The sequence below is a fragment of the Cnephaeus nilssonii genome, assembly GCF_951640355.1.
Source record: "Cnephaeus nilssonii genome assembly, chromosome: 5".
Classification (NCBI taxonomy): domain Eukaryota; kingdom Metazoa; phylum Chordata; class Mammalia; order Chiroptera; family Vespertilionidae; genus Cnephaeus; species Cnephaeus nilssonii.
Genome location: NC_137076.1, coordinates 105,704,050 through 105,716,738, shown reverse-complemented (window position 1 = coordinate 105,716,738; position 12,689 = coordinate 105,704,050). Strand labels below are relative to the sequence as shown.

General features: G+C 44.8%; 1 protein-coding gene across 3 annotated transcripts in view; it reads right to left on the bottom strand.

Moving 5' to 3' along the window:
- SIMC1 (SUMO interacting motifs containing 1) overlaps nucleotides 1-12,689 on the bottom strand; it is a 37,306-nt gene that overhangs the window by 3,002 nt on the left and 21,615 nt on the right. The window contains exons 5-9 of one of the 3 annotated variants that reach the window (XM_079771369.1): nucleotides 12,073-12,227; nucleotides 5,910-6,062; nucleotides 3,941-4,069; nucleotides 1,192-1,348; nucleotides 969-1,053 (exon numbers count right to left, since the gene is read on the bottom strand). In XM_079771369.1, the coding sequence (XP_079627495.1) occupies nucleotides 969-1,053; nucleotides 1,192-1,348; nucleotides 3,941-4,069; nucleotides 5,910-6,062; nucleotides 12,073-12,227 (679 nt within the window). Of the gene's footprint in view, nucleotides 1-968; nucleotides 1,054-1,191; nucleotides 1,349-3,940; nucleotides 4,070-5,909; nucleotides 6,063-12,072; nucleotides 12,228-12,689 lie in introns of those variants that run through there. The other 2 variants (XM_079771370.1, XR_013813535.1) reach the window with 2 other exon arrangements.

Here is a 12,689-nt window from a genome sequence, read left to right as displayed (position 1 = left end):
CTCTGTAAAAAAACAATATTAAAATATATATATTTAAAAAAACACACATTTACTTTCATAGGCCAGGATAATTATCAAAAATAGGAAATTTAATATTAATGCAATTCTATAATCTGTTTAAATATCATCAATTGTCCCAATAATGTACTTCCTAGCTTCTTTAGTTCCTTTTTAAAATGGAGCAGTTTCTCGGTCCTCCTTTGTTGTGAAGGGGCACTTTTGAGGAGTACAGGCCAGTTGTTCTGTGAAATCCCGCAAAATGGGTTTGTCTGATCTTCCTTGTGATTAGGTCACGGACTTTTGGTAAGAATATTACATATAGAAGGCGGAGGTGTCCTCGGGCATCACCTCAAGAGGAATGCCAGTTTTCTTCTGAAGCTGTTATCTTTCCTTTTGTCATTAATAATTACATCATTTTTCCCAGGGCCCCATTAATCCTTGGCTAATCAATCATTCTCATTTGAAGCAGCTCTTTCTCAGCTTTTTTTTTTTTTTCTTTTTTCTTAGCTTTGCCTGGGATTTGAGCAGAGCCACTCTGACAGACCTTAGGATGCCTTCCATCTTTTGTAGGATGTACACTTTTACCTTCCACTGATGCGCGCTGTGTTTGCCTCATACTGACGGATGTTTATAATATCCGTAGTCAGTCAGCAATCGACCCAGCAAAGACATGGCAGTGATGGGCTGGGTCAGTTGGCAGAGCTAGTCAGGAACTTACTGAGCACCTCTCTGTTTTGATGACTCTTGCTTACTCCTAATACTGGTGAGGACCAATGTGTTGTATACATACTATCACGAAAACAGGCGGGTTCTTCTGTTTCTCAGCAGGGATTCCAGCTCTGTCACTCCCTGCTCCTCACAGGTACAACCAAGGAACAGTGCTGACTGCCTGGAATCCCCACCTAACTTAATGCATCATACTGTCCCCGTGAGACTCCCACACCATCTTGTGCGCAAGCGCTCCTTACCTCTGAGAACATGTTGATAGCTGGATAACAGAAACTGCAGGTGCTCGACCAGCTCATCCCACGTCTGCCACTGGGTTTTGTCCGACTGTGGAGACAGGAAGAGCACTTGCTAATAACCACCTCCCTCAGCTAAAGGCTTCTTGCAGTTTCCTAGTCACTTGGACGTGATGCTCAAGGGTTGGGGAAGGTGTCCTGGCCTGAACTGATGCAGGGAGGCAGGTACCTGACACTTGAGCAGCGACGTGGAATGGTTCAGGAAGTAGAGGGCCTGGGCCAGGGACAGGGGCAGGCGGGTGGGCGTCTCGCAGCTGTGCAGGAATATGATCTCCAACACTTTGCAGCGCAGAAGGTGGCTTTCCATGGTGGTAAAGAACATCTCTCTGCACGGAGAAGGTGAAGAGGGAGCTCACTGGCACGGCTCTTATTCCCAGAAACGTTCCACAATTCCCCCTCGATGCTCTAACATTCGCCCTGAAACAGGCCACTATGAAAGAACCTACACACTACATGATGGAGGCCTACACACTCACCAGGCCGTGGACAGGCAGACACAGAACCCGATGGAGGCCCACACACTCACCAGGCCCGTGGACAGGCAGACACAGAACCCGATGGAGGCCCACACACTCACTAAGCCGTGGACAGGCAGACACAGAACCCGATGGAGGCCTACACACTCACCAGGCCCGTGGACAGGCAGACACAGAACCCGATGGAGGCCCACACACTCACTAAGCCGTGGACAGGCAGACACAGAACCCGGTGGAGGCCTACACACTCACTAAGCCGTGGACAGGCAGACACAGAACCCAATGGAGGCCTACACACTCACTAAGCCGTGGACAGGCAGACACAGAACCCGATGGAGGCCTACACACTTACTAAGCCGTGGACAGGCAGACACAGAACCCGATGGAGGCCCACACACTCACCAGGCCCGTGGACAGGCAGACACAGAACCCGATGGAGGCCCACACACTCACCAGGCCCGTGGACAGGCAGACACAGAACCCAACGGAGGCCTACACACTCACCAGGCCCGTGGACAGGCAGACACAGAACCCGGTGGAGGCCTACACACTCACTAAGCCGTGGACAGGCAGACACAGAACCCGATGGAGGCCTACACACTCACTAAACCGTGGACAGGCAGACACAGAACCCGATGGAGGCCTACACACTCACTAAGCCCATGGACAGGCAGACACAGAACCCGATGGAGGCCTACACACTCACTAAGCCCATGGACAGGCAGACACAGAACCCGATGGAGGCCTACACACTCACTAAGCCGTGGACAGGCAGACACAGAACCCGATGGAGGCCTACACACTCACTAAGCCGTGGACAGGCAGACACAGATTTGTTCATGAACTAACTGCTGGAAGCGCGAGAGCCCTGGTACTTGGAGAAGACTGATTTAGGACATTAAGAAGAATTACTTGATACTGTGACTAAGAGAATTAATACTGAGAACAGTATTTCTGGATGTTCACAGTGTGCTAGATACTGTTTCTCAGCAAGCAACATTAAGATAAAGGATTTTTAGTATAACTTGGTGAGTACCAATTTGCCCCTTGTGAGAGTTTAAAGTAGGGCCATGTTTTACTTTAATTATTTTTGTCTATATTAAATCTAAATTTGTTTATAGTTATGTAGTCCTTAGACTTCTCACCTCTCAGCAGAATCTGGGCTTAAATGAATGACTGGTATGAGTTGGACCCAAATGAAGTGGTAAAGCAAGCACAGCATCTATGCACAGCTTCTCTCTGACCTCTCACAGACTGCCTCCTTTGAACAATGATTTAGAAGGCCTGGGTTTAAATTTGGATTCTGAATCTGATAAGCTGTGTAACCCTGGACTAGTTATTTCACTACATTTAGTATTTTTCTCCTTTTTTCATTTCATGAAAATATGAGAATGTGACAATGACTGGCACACTGTAGGGACCCAATAAACGCCTGTCTTAATCTTAGCAGGGTGTTTTCATTAAATCTTTATGACTAATATTTGGTAGGACATTTTCTTCTAATGGAGGAACCAGAGCTGTGGAAGAATACTCTTGGCTGCCACCTGGGAGCATCGGGGTTGGGGTGAAAAGCAGAGAGCTGAGGGAGATAATTTCTCCAAGGGTCACCATGTACAATGCTCTCCCATAGTTACTTCCCGTACCAGCAAGTGTTCACGAATTCATATTCGTTCCGGTTTACTTGTCTTCCTCTGGATTCTGAAATTGCTGGTTCAAAGAAAGAATCCTTAGTTCTGGATAGAACTCTATTTCTTTATCCCTTCCTAGTGGAAAGCTTTATTAATTCCTGTTAGAGAAACTGGTTCCTCAGTCTTCCTCCCTGGGCTCATTCTACAGGTGCAGCCCTGTTCATTCTTGGTCATCTCTGATATCGGACATGCCTGCTTCACTCGCCTCGCAAGCTGCCCATGGACATTTATGCCAGGCTCTATGGCTGAGGGTCAGGGAAGAAGGCTGTGCTTAGCAGGCGAACCTTGAAGGAGGAGTAAGATTGTTAGCTAATGGGTAAAGTAGGAAAGTTTAGGCTCCACTTAAGGTATCCCGACTTTTCCCAAAAAATTATGACTCAGTTGCAAATAATAAGAATTCATTGAAAACTGTCTTCTTGCCCTAACCGGTTTGGCTCAGTGGATAGAGCCTGTGGACTGAAGGGTCCCAGGTTTGGTTCTGGTCAAGGGCATGTACCTTGGTTCAGGCACATCCCCAGTAGGGGGTGTGCAGGAGGCAGCTGATCGATGTTACTCTCTCCCTTCCTCTGTGTAAAAAAATCAATAAAATATATTTAAAAAACAAACAAAACAAAAAAAACTGTCTTCGTTTACAGGTTATAGAAACAGGAACTACCCCCCTCCTCCCGCACCACCACCCATTTAACTACTGTTAGGAATTTTCTTTCAAAATTATGTTCCAGCAATAAAAAAGAAAAACAGTACTAAGACTCACCTCTGACTCCTCTCCGGAATGTCCAGCACAAACCCAAACATCATCTCGGCAATTTTATTGGAGCTGCAGGTGGGGGTCCTGTCCACCTCCACGGCTATGGACAGCATCCTCTGCAGCTGGCACACAATCCTGAGTCCAGAACAGACACGGTGAGCAGGAGGCCGGGAGGAGCCACCTGCTGGCAGGGAGGAGGTCCCACCAGCGTTCTACAAGGTCTCATAAAGCACACAGAGGTCAGGGAGAACTACTCAAGCCACCAGCATGCTTTTGTTCAGCAGTTTCACCTACCTGAATCCCTTCTGCCAGATCATACTATCTGAACCTCTCAGAACCTGGGGTTGAGCTGCAAAAGCAAGCTGCTTTTAAATTCAAAGATAGAAACATACAATCATAAGGATCTAGAGTACTTTGAGGATCATCTAACCTATAACTTTTGCTGTGCAGATGAAGAAACTGCTACCAAGTATTTGAATCTCTTTGATACAGGGGGGAAATACAGAGATGGGAAAAAGTAGGCTTACAGTTGTGAAATGCAGAGCTTATTCTTGTATTATTTATTAATTATTGTATTCTTTTTCCAACTGCAAACCTACTTTGCCCACCCCTGTAGATATTTACCTTATAGTTTTCTCCTATTACTGGTTCCTTTACACTCATCTTTTGCTCAGTTCATTCTCAGAACCTCAACTGGTGGGACGTGGCCCTCTCCCATGAGACCCCACCAGGCTAATGTGGCAGAAGGAATCTGGACAACCTCTCAGAAAGGTGAGCGAGGCCGAAGCCCACCTTTTCTAACGTGCATCATTATTGTGGTGGAAGAGAGGGCTGTAGACGGAAAACCTGTAGGCGGTGACACAATAGGTGGACCAGAGGCACGGGCCTCAGATTCTGGGCCTCCAGTGACAAGCTGTCCACCTGTTGACAAATGACTGACAGGGCCTAGTTCAGAAAGTGGTGAGTGCTCTGAGGGACATTGGGCAGCCAGGCAGCCATGAATGGTAAACGGTAGTGCCTATTATTATTGGTAAGATCATAGTAAATTGACTTTTATTTCTATTAATATTCACTTAAAATAAATTTCTTGTTACTATTATTTGAGATTAGCTTCCCTTAAAGGAACTGTGTCGGCCACTCTAGGACCTGTAAACTGGGGTTCTGGGATAACCCTACTTCAAGGCTGCCCAAGTAAATGCTTTTTTGCTCCAAGACATTCTCCATTTTGATACAAGATTGTCTCCTAAGTTAGTCAAAACCCATAGGCCTTATATGAAAATCCGTGCAACTAGATTGTAACATAGCGTTGTGAATGTAAGCACAAATGGTGTGTTTGAAATGCCGAGTGTGACTGATTTCTCACAATATGATTGACACAGGATAGAGGGTTACTTGTATAAGGGCGGCTCCAGCCGCTAAAATCTTGGCATCTCTCAAAAAATACCAAGACCACTCTCAACCCCATAGAAGAATCCAGGCATCTCTTTCCAGTGCTGTCTGAGCTCCTGGGACCGGCCTGGTCTGAACCACTGCTGTGATAAGCTGGCAGAACCGGCAGGTTGGACGGCCAGACTCCGCCCAGGACTGGAGGAGGGGGACGCAGGTCCTCAAGGACTAGAGGCTGCCGAGCGCCCACTACCCACCCCTTCTCTTCTGTCAGTGAAGCAGAAGGATGAGCAGCTGTAACTGCACTGTCTCTTGGTGTCCAGGAAGGGGAGGGCTGTGTCCTCGTGTTTTGTTTCACTTCGGTTTATAAATCTGCGTTCACTTAGTGGAGTCCTATCCATCTAGGGGGAAGAACTGCGGTTGTTCTACCTTTGGAATTAGAAATTTAGCCTCTGCTCAAACAAGAAGTCTTTAGTAAGAACCACTTTGTTTTAGGGCTGGTTAACTTGGGGGAACTGCTCTGAGGGAGGGGGGCTGTTTCTACACAGTCAAAACCAGCAGCCCCAGCAAAGGCGGCTTCTGCCCTTACACCTGAGTGGTGTTCTTCGTCACAGCAGGCTGGGGAGAAGCGTGGCTGCTGCTGGCCTTCATGGTGCCTGTTCCCGAACAGGTATGACTCCCATTTGGGGGCTGAGTTAATCCGCCTTCGGTCACCGCTTTAACCAACCACTTGATCACATCTCTGCAAGGGAAAAAAGATAAGAAAAAGTTTAAACTTTTGTCTGATTGTATGGTGCTCCGAACTGCAGCCTCAACCTGGGCTCCTAAACCCCTAGGTTTCCCCAATGGCAACAGAAGGCCCTTATGCTATTTTCAATGTACGAAAGTCTACTGGAAACCACACATTGAGTGCAGCAGGATGCCAACATTTACTCTGAGTTGGCATCACTGGAAGGTACCTCCAAGGTCAAAGAGCACTACTTGTGGCTTCCTGACCAGAAACATCCCTTGACTAGGCGGGGAGCTGAAGTGAATGACCACAGAAGTCCCTGCTGGCTGTCACTTATTAGGTGTCATCTGTTAATGCTAATACTCCTGGCTTACAGTATGTGCAGGAGAGTCATGTTTTACACAGGGCGGAGGCTCTAAAGGTCAGCAAGGCAAAAATGTCTTATACCGTCAAAATTCCTTTTGATGATCACTTAGGTAACCTAGGCAGAAATGGTGGATTGAATACACACATCTAATTTTGTATCTTTCAAAAATCCCACTAATAAATACTACAGTAAATAATTTTTAAAAATCTACAAGGAACGAGAAAAAAAGAGGTGAAAACACAATCATGAAAAACGGAAGGAAAATGAAGTATATTCACAAAACAGAATATTATATAGTAGTGAAAATGGATAAGCTATAGTGTTAGGTAACAATATGGACAAATCTTAGTTTTCTGTAATATTAAGTGAAAAAGAAAAGACTTTTTAATATAATAGATTACATATAGCATGATATCCTTTTATATATAGCTAAAAATAAAAATATATACTTTATAGGACACATGCAGAAGCAATAAAACTACATAGAAAGGAAAGGGAATGATGAACATTCTGGATTCCGATTACTTTGGGTACAGGAAGGAGCAAGAGTAGGTGATGGGGATGGACGTGTTATTAGTAGGTAATTATCAAGGTCCCAGACTTTGATTTGGGGGGTGGTTAAGAGATGCTGATTACAAAATTAAAAGTAACCAAGTAACTAAGTAAATAGGCAAGTGAGTCATGTTTTAAGGATAATGTTTAATCAAAATGGGAAAGAGACAAATTTTAACTGACTTAGCAGAATTGAGAAAGCTGAATTCTAAGCCAGCAGTAGATAAGAGCAATCCTATTTCATACTACTTACACAAAAAGTGAAAAAAATTTTTTTCAATAAGCTTTGCAAATGGCAGTACACAGTTTCTCTGAAGTGAGGGTGGAAGGGGTACATTAAATAAGTATTATGACTTGTAAGATGTTTAAGAAAATCTTAGCCCTCGAGAACTTCCCCAAGCCCGAAGGCTATAGAGTACCTCTGTGGAGAGGTAGACAGGGTTTATGGACTAGAAGACCAGGCACAGGCGGGAGGCAAAGGCAGTGAAGCAGAAATAGGGCACTAAGTGGACATATGCGTGCTGAATGCAGACACGTGCCATCTTCCTGCATCTGTCTCCCAAAACCCTGGCACCCCAGGCTTTATCTTTCATGTAGGAAACTGGAAGTTTTCTATGGAAAACCCACCCAGCCCAAGAAGAAAGACCTAAAGACATGGACAAGGTGTTGTCTAAGAAATGGGCAGCCAGTTCCACCTGCAGGGAAGGTCAGAAATGACAAGTCCTCCCATGTACTCAGAGCTCCCGTCAGCTTTTGAGTCTGTCACCCTTGAATAGGGATAGACTACAAAGGTTTACCAGACATCTATGGAAATATTCTAACACGAGAGCTGAAGACCAAAATAGCCCAAACCATCCCTCTCCTGCCCTCAAAAGAGCAACCTGGAAAAAACAGACATTTATGCAAAGAATAAACAAAAACGGAAGCTATCATTAGCATCATCAAATATATGAGAAAATATGGATTCATGAAAGAAGAAGACAGCAGAATATTATTTTTAAAAGGAACATTTAGAGAAATAAATAAAAGAACTCTTAGAAATGGAAAACTATTTTCCAGGCATGAAGGACACGTTTTGAGATTTTAACAGCCCACACAATGAATGTAGACCTATAAGAAGCATACTGGAGAAAAAGAAGATTCTATAAACTTCCAGAGATAAAAACCAGGGCACATAAAAAAGTAAGTAATCAAAGTAGCTTATAACTTCTTAACAGTGATTCTGGAAGCTAGAAGACAATGGAAGCTTTCCTTCAACATTCTGTAGAAAGTTATTTCTAATCTAACTGTCTACACTCAGTTATGAATCAGTTTGTGAGAAGATAATTTCAGACATATAAGATCTCAAAAATTTTATTCCCATATACCTTTCTAAGATTCTACTGGTGACTGGTCCATCAAAAGGAGGGAGTGAACCAAGAAGGAGAAGAAGTAGAGCAAATAAACAAGAGTCCAGGCAGAGGGAATTCTCACATTTACAACAAGGATTGGCAATGAGGACAACCAATCCAGATTGAAGGCCAAAATGTTTCACCATAGATATTCGAGAAGAAGAAACTGGTAAGACTAGCCAGTGCAAATAAACATCTGAGGAGAGGTTCAGACCAAACAGTAGAGAATTTGGGATTGATTTCCAATATGCACAAAGAATACAAGGAAACTAAAACTAAGGCAATTATCAACTCAAAGGAAAACACAAAGGCATCATAGTTTAGTACCTGACTCAACTCTGACTAGCTACACAGCCATAGTAATAGAAACATCAAATGCTGACCTACACAAAATTATGATGTAACCGTATTAATGGTGTGGGGGCTGGGAAATGTGTGTATGGGAGGAAGGAGGTAGGGAGCAAAAAGAGCTAACTCCTCATCTTTCATGTGGGAAATAGATAATAGCTAGTAATGAAAAAGTCAAGAATTAGCAACACAGCAGGTTATTTAGCCACACAGACGTAAATATCCAAAGAATCACTTAAATGAAAGAGTTGAAAGTAGTTACCACGGTGTGAAAGGAAAATGCAGGCGAAGGGACCGGGGACTAGTGTATTTCTAACGCTTGTAGAACTAATTTACCCTTTGTAGGCAGAAAAGAAAATCCCTTACAAAGGGGTCATATGGAGGCTGACTTAACATCTCTATTTTATTTTTATTTATTTATTTTTAATTTAATAAATCTTTATTGTTCAGATTATTACAATTGTTCCTCTTTTTCCCCCCATAGCTCCCCTCCACCCGATTACCACCCCACCCTCTGCCCTTACCCCCCACTGTCCTCATCCATAGGTGTACGGTTTTTGTCCAGTCTCTTCCCGCACCCCCACACCCCTTTCCCCCCAAGAATTGTCAGTCCACTCCCTTTCTATGCCCCTGATTCTATTATATTCACCAGTTTATTCTGTTCATCAGATTTTTTATTCACTTGATTTTTAGATTCACTTGTTGATAGATATGTATTTGTTGTTCATAATTTTTATCTTTACCTTTTTCTTCTTCTTCCTCTTCTTAAAGAATACCTTTCAGCATTTCATATAATACTGGTTTGGTGGTGATGAACTCCTTTAGCTTTTTCTTATCTGTGAAGCTCTTTATCTGACCTCCAATTCTGAATGATAGCTTTGCTGGGTAGAGTAATCTTGGTTGTAGGTTCTTGCTATTCATCACTTTGAATATTTCTTGCCACTCCCATCTGGCCTGCATAGTTTCTGTTGAGAAATCAGCTGACAGTCGTATGGGTGCTCCCTTGTAGGTAACTAACTGTTTTTCTCTTGTTGCTTTTAATATTCTCTCTTTGTCTTTTGCCCTTGGCATTTTAATTATGATGTGTCTTGGTGTGGTCCTCTTTGAATTCCTTTTGTTTGAGCTTCTGTGCGCTTCCTGGACTTGTAAGTCTATTTCTTTCACCAGGTGGGGGAAGTTTTCAGTCATTATTTCTTCAAATAGGTTTTCAGTATCTTTATCTCTCTCTTCTTCTGGCACCCCCATAATTCTGATGTTGGTAAGCTTGAAGTTGTCCCAGAGGCTCCTTACACTATCTTCATATTTTTGGATTCCTTTTTCTTTTTGCTTTTCCGGTTGGGTGTTTTTTATTTCTTTGTATTTCAAATCTTTTACTTGATTCTTGTGATCCTCTAGTCTGCTGTTCGATCTCTGTATAATATTTTTATTTCAGTCAGTGTATGCTTAATTTCTAGTTGGTCCTTTTTCATATCCTCGAGGGTCTCGCTAAATTTATCGGCCTTTTCTAGGAAATTCTTGAAAAACCTTATAACCATGGTTTTGAACTCTATAACCAGTTGTTTGCTTTCCTCTATTTCTTTCATTTGTGACCTGTTTCTTTGTCTCTGCATTTTGGCTGCTTCCCTGAGTTGATAGAGTGGCTTTGTGTGCGAGGTGTCCTATAGGGCCCAGTGGCTCAGCCTCCCCAGTTACCTGAGGTGGACACTCTTGGTGCACCCCTTTGTGGGCTGTGTGCACAGTCTTGTTGTAGTTAAGTCTTGATTGTTGTTGGTATCACTGGGAGGAATTGACCTCCAGGCCAATTGGCTGTGAGGATCAGCTGTGTCTATGCTGGGAGAACTTCTGTGCTGGAGACACCCTTATGAGACAAGACTTGAAAAAGCCTCTGTGCTCAGCTTGGATGGGGTGGAGTCTCAGGGCGGAGCAGACAGCATTAGTTTCCCGTCAGCCCTGCCCTAATAGGCCCTTGTGTCTTAGTGTCCCGTGGTAATTGCTGCAAGCATTTCTGAGAGAAAGCCACCCTTGAGTTTCGCCCGCTGCCAGACAGTCCAGTTTCTCCCCGTATGAGTCTGGGTCCCCAGAGTCTCGCCCGGAACTGAAGTTCAGTGCAGTTGGGAGCTTTTGTCTCCCTCCCACTTGAGAAAGCCAGCTGCGTACTCAGTTGCCTGCCCTCTCCGTGTGCGCGCCTCGGTACCTCTGCCTCCTGCAGCTCCTCTGAGTCTCAGTGTGCTTTTCTCTTTACTTCTAGTTGTAGAATTTCCACTCAGCCAGCCTTCCTGTGGTTCTGGATGATGTCCGTTTTGTCTTTTAGTTGTAGTTTTGAAATTGTTGTGCAAGGCAGCAGTTTAGGTGTTTACCTATGCCGCCATCTTGGTTTCTCCTACCATCTCTCTTTTAAAACCTTATCTGTGAGGAATAATTTATATACAATAAATGGCATACAGGTTTTGTGTGATGAGTTTTGATAAATACATGCATTCATCCATGTAGCCACAACCTTAATCTCATATCCATCTCTTATTGAATCAAAGACAGCTAGTTTTCCCATCTGGAACAGATGGCTTTTTTCACCAATAAAGCACAAATGGAGGACCTAGTTTGCATTTTGAGGCTGCAAATGCCTATTTTTAAACCCAAGAATCACTCTGTATAGTGAGAGGCTCCCACAGGCGAGGTGGGAATGAAAGTGACTGGCAAGCCCTGGCCGATTTGGCTCAGTGGATAGAGCGTTGGCCTGCGGACTGAAGGGTCCCAGGTTCGATTCCGGTCAAGGGCATGTACCTTGGTTGCAGGCACATCCCCAGTAGGGGGCGTGCAGGAGGCAGCTGATCGATGTTTCTAACTTTCCATCCCTCTCCCTTCCTCTCTGTAAAAAATCAATAAAATATATATTAAAAAAAAAAAAAAAAAAAAAAAAAAAAGAAAGTGACTGGCAACATTGGCTAGAGTGGGATCGTGTCTCCCGGTGCCTACTCCATCCAATGCTGCACTCGCACCGCAGAATGGTTGGCAGAACTGCTCTCATTCAAACTGTTGTTTTTTAATTTAAAACCCAACTACGCTATCCTGTGCTCTTTGAGGATTCTCCACTTACCAGAAGTTGGGGTTTCTCTTAGATCTCCTGAGGTTGTGTGGACAATAGTGAAATAGACCAAAGGAAGTCTGATGGCCTTGAGAGAAACACACAAGCTCTGGTGCCCAGCATACGCTTGGCACAGAGAGAAGTTGTCTTTGGGCTGTCTATAGTTTTCAGTAACCATCCCTGTCACAGCATCCCACTCCAGAGTGTCTCTCCCATCTGATGTTCTCTGGTCGACCTACACCCCCTGCCTCTCGCCGTCCCAGTGCTCAGCGGGCTGGTCACCTGACATTGTGGGGCTGCTTGTCACAGGACAGCACCATGTTGGCGATGGACTGCTGCAGGTGCTGTCGCTGCTTCCTCAGGGTGTGCTGGAAGTCATCCTCCAGGGTCTGTACCACGTAACGCAGGAAAAGGACGCGCCCGGGCAGATGTTGTCCCTGTGGGGGAGAAATGGGAAGTACTGCATCTCCTGGGTGACAGTGAGCACGGGGCTCTCAAGACTTAGTCCCAAGGGAGGCCACGGGTCCACAGTGTGCCTGTACTGGAAGGGAGAGAGCAGGCAGACGAGGCCAGTACAAAAGAGGGAAAGGGCATTCCTGGAGCTCAGGAGAGCAGACTTTCCGATGATAAGAGACGGCCATGGGAAGGGAGTCTCTCACTAAGTCTATCAGTTTCAGAATAAACCCTTAACTGTGGCTCTCAGAACAGAGGCAGGAGCCGGCGCCCAAAGAGCTCTGCTGAACTGCTGGCTCAAGCAACCATGACATCCCCCGCGGCTGACCTTCTGCAGTGTGAGCTGATGGGCTGCCTTACTGTGTAAGCCGGTCTGCGGGGGGCTTTCTGTTGCAGGTGAAGAGACCCTCCCTGAGGAAGCCCACCGGCGCAGGTAGAGAGCATGC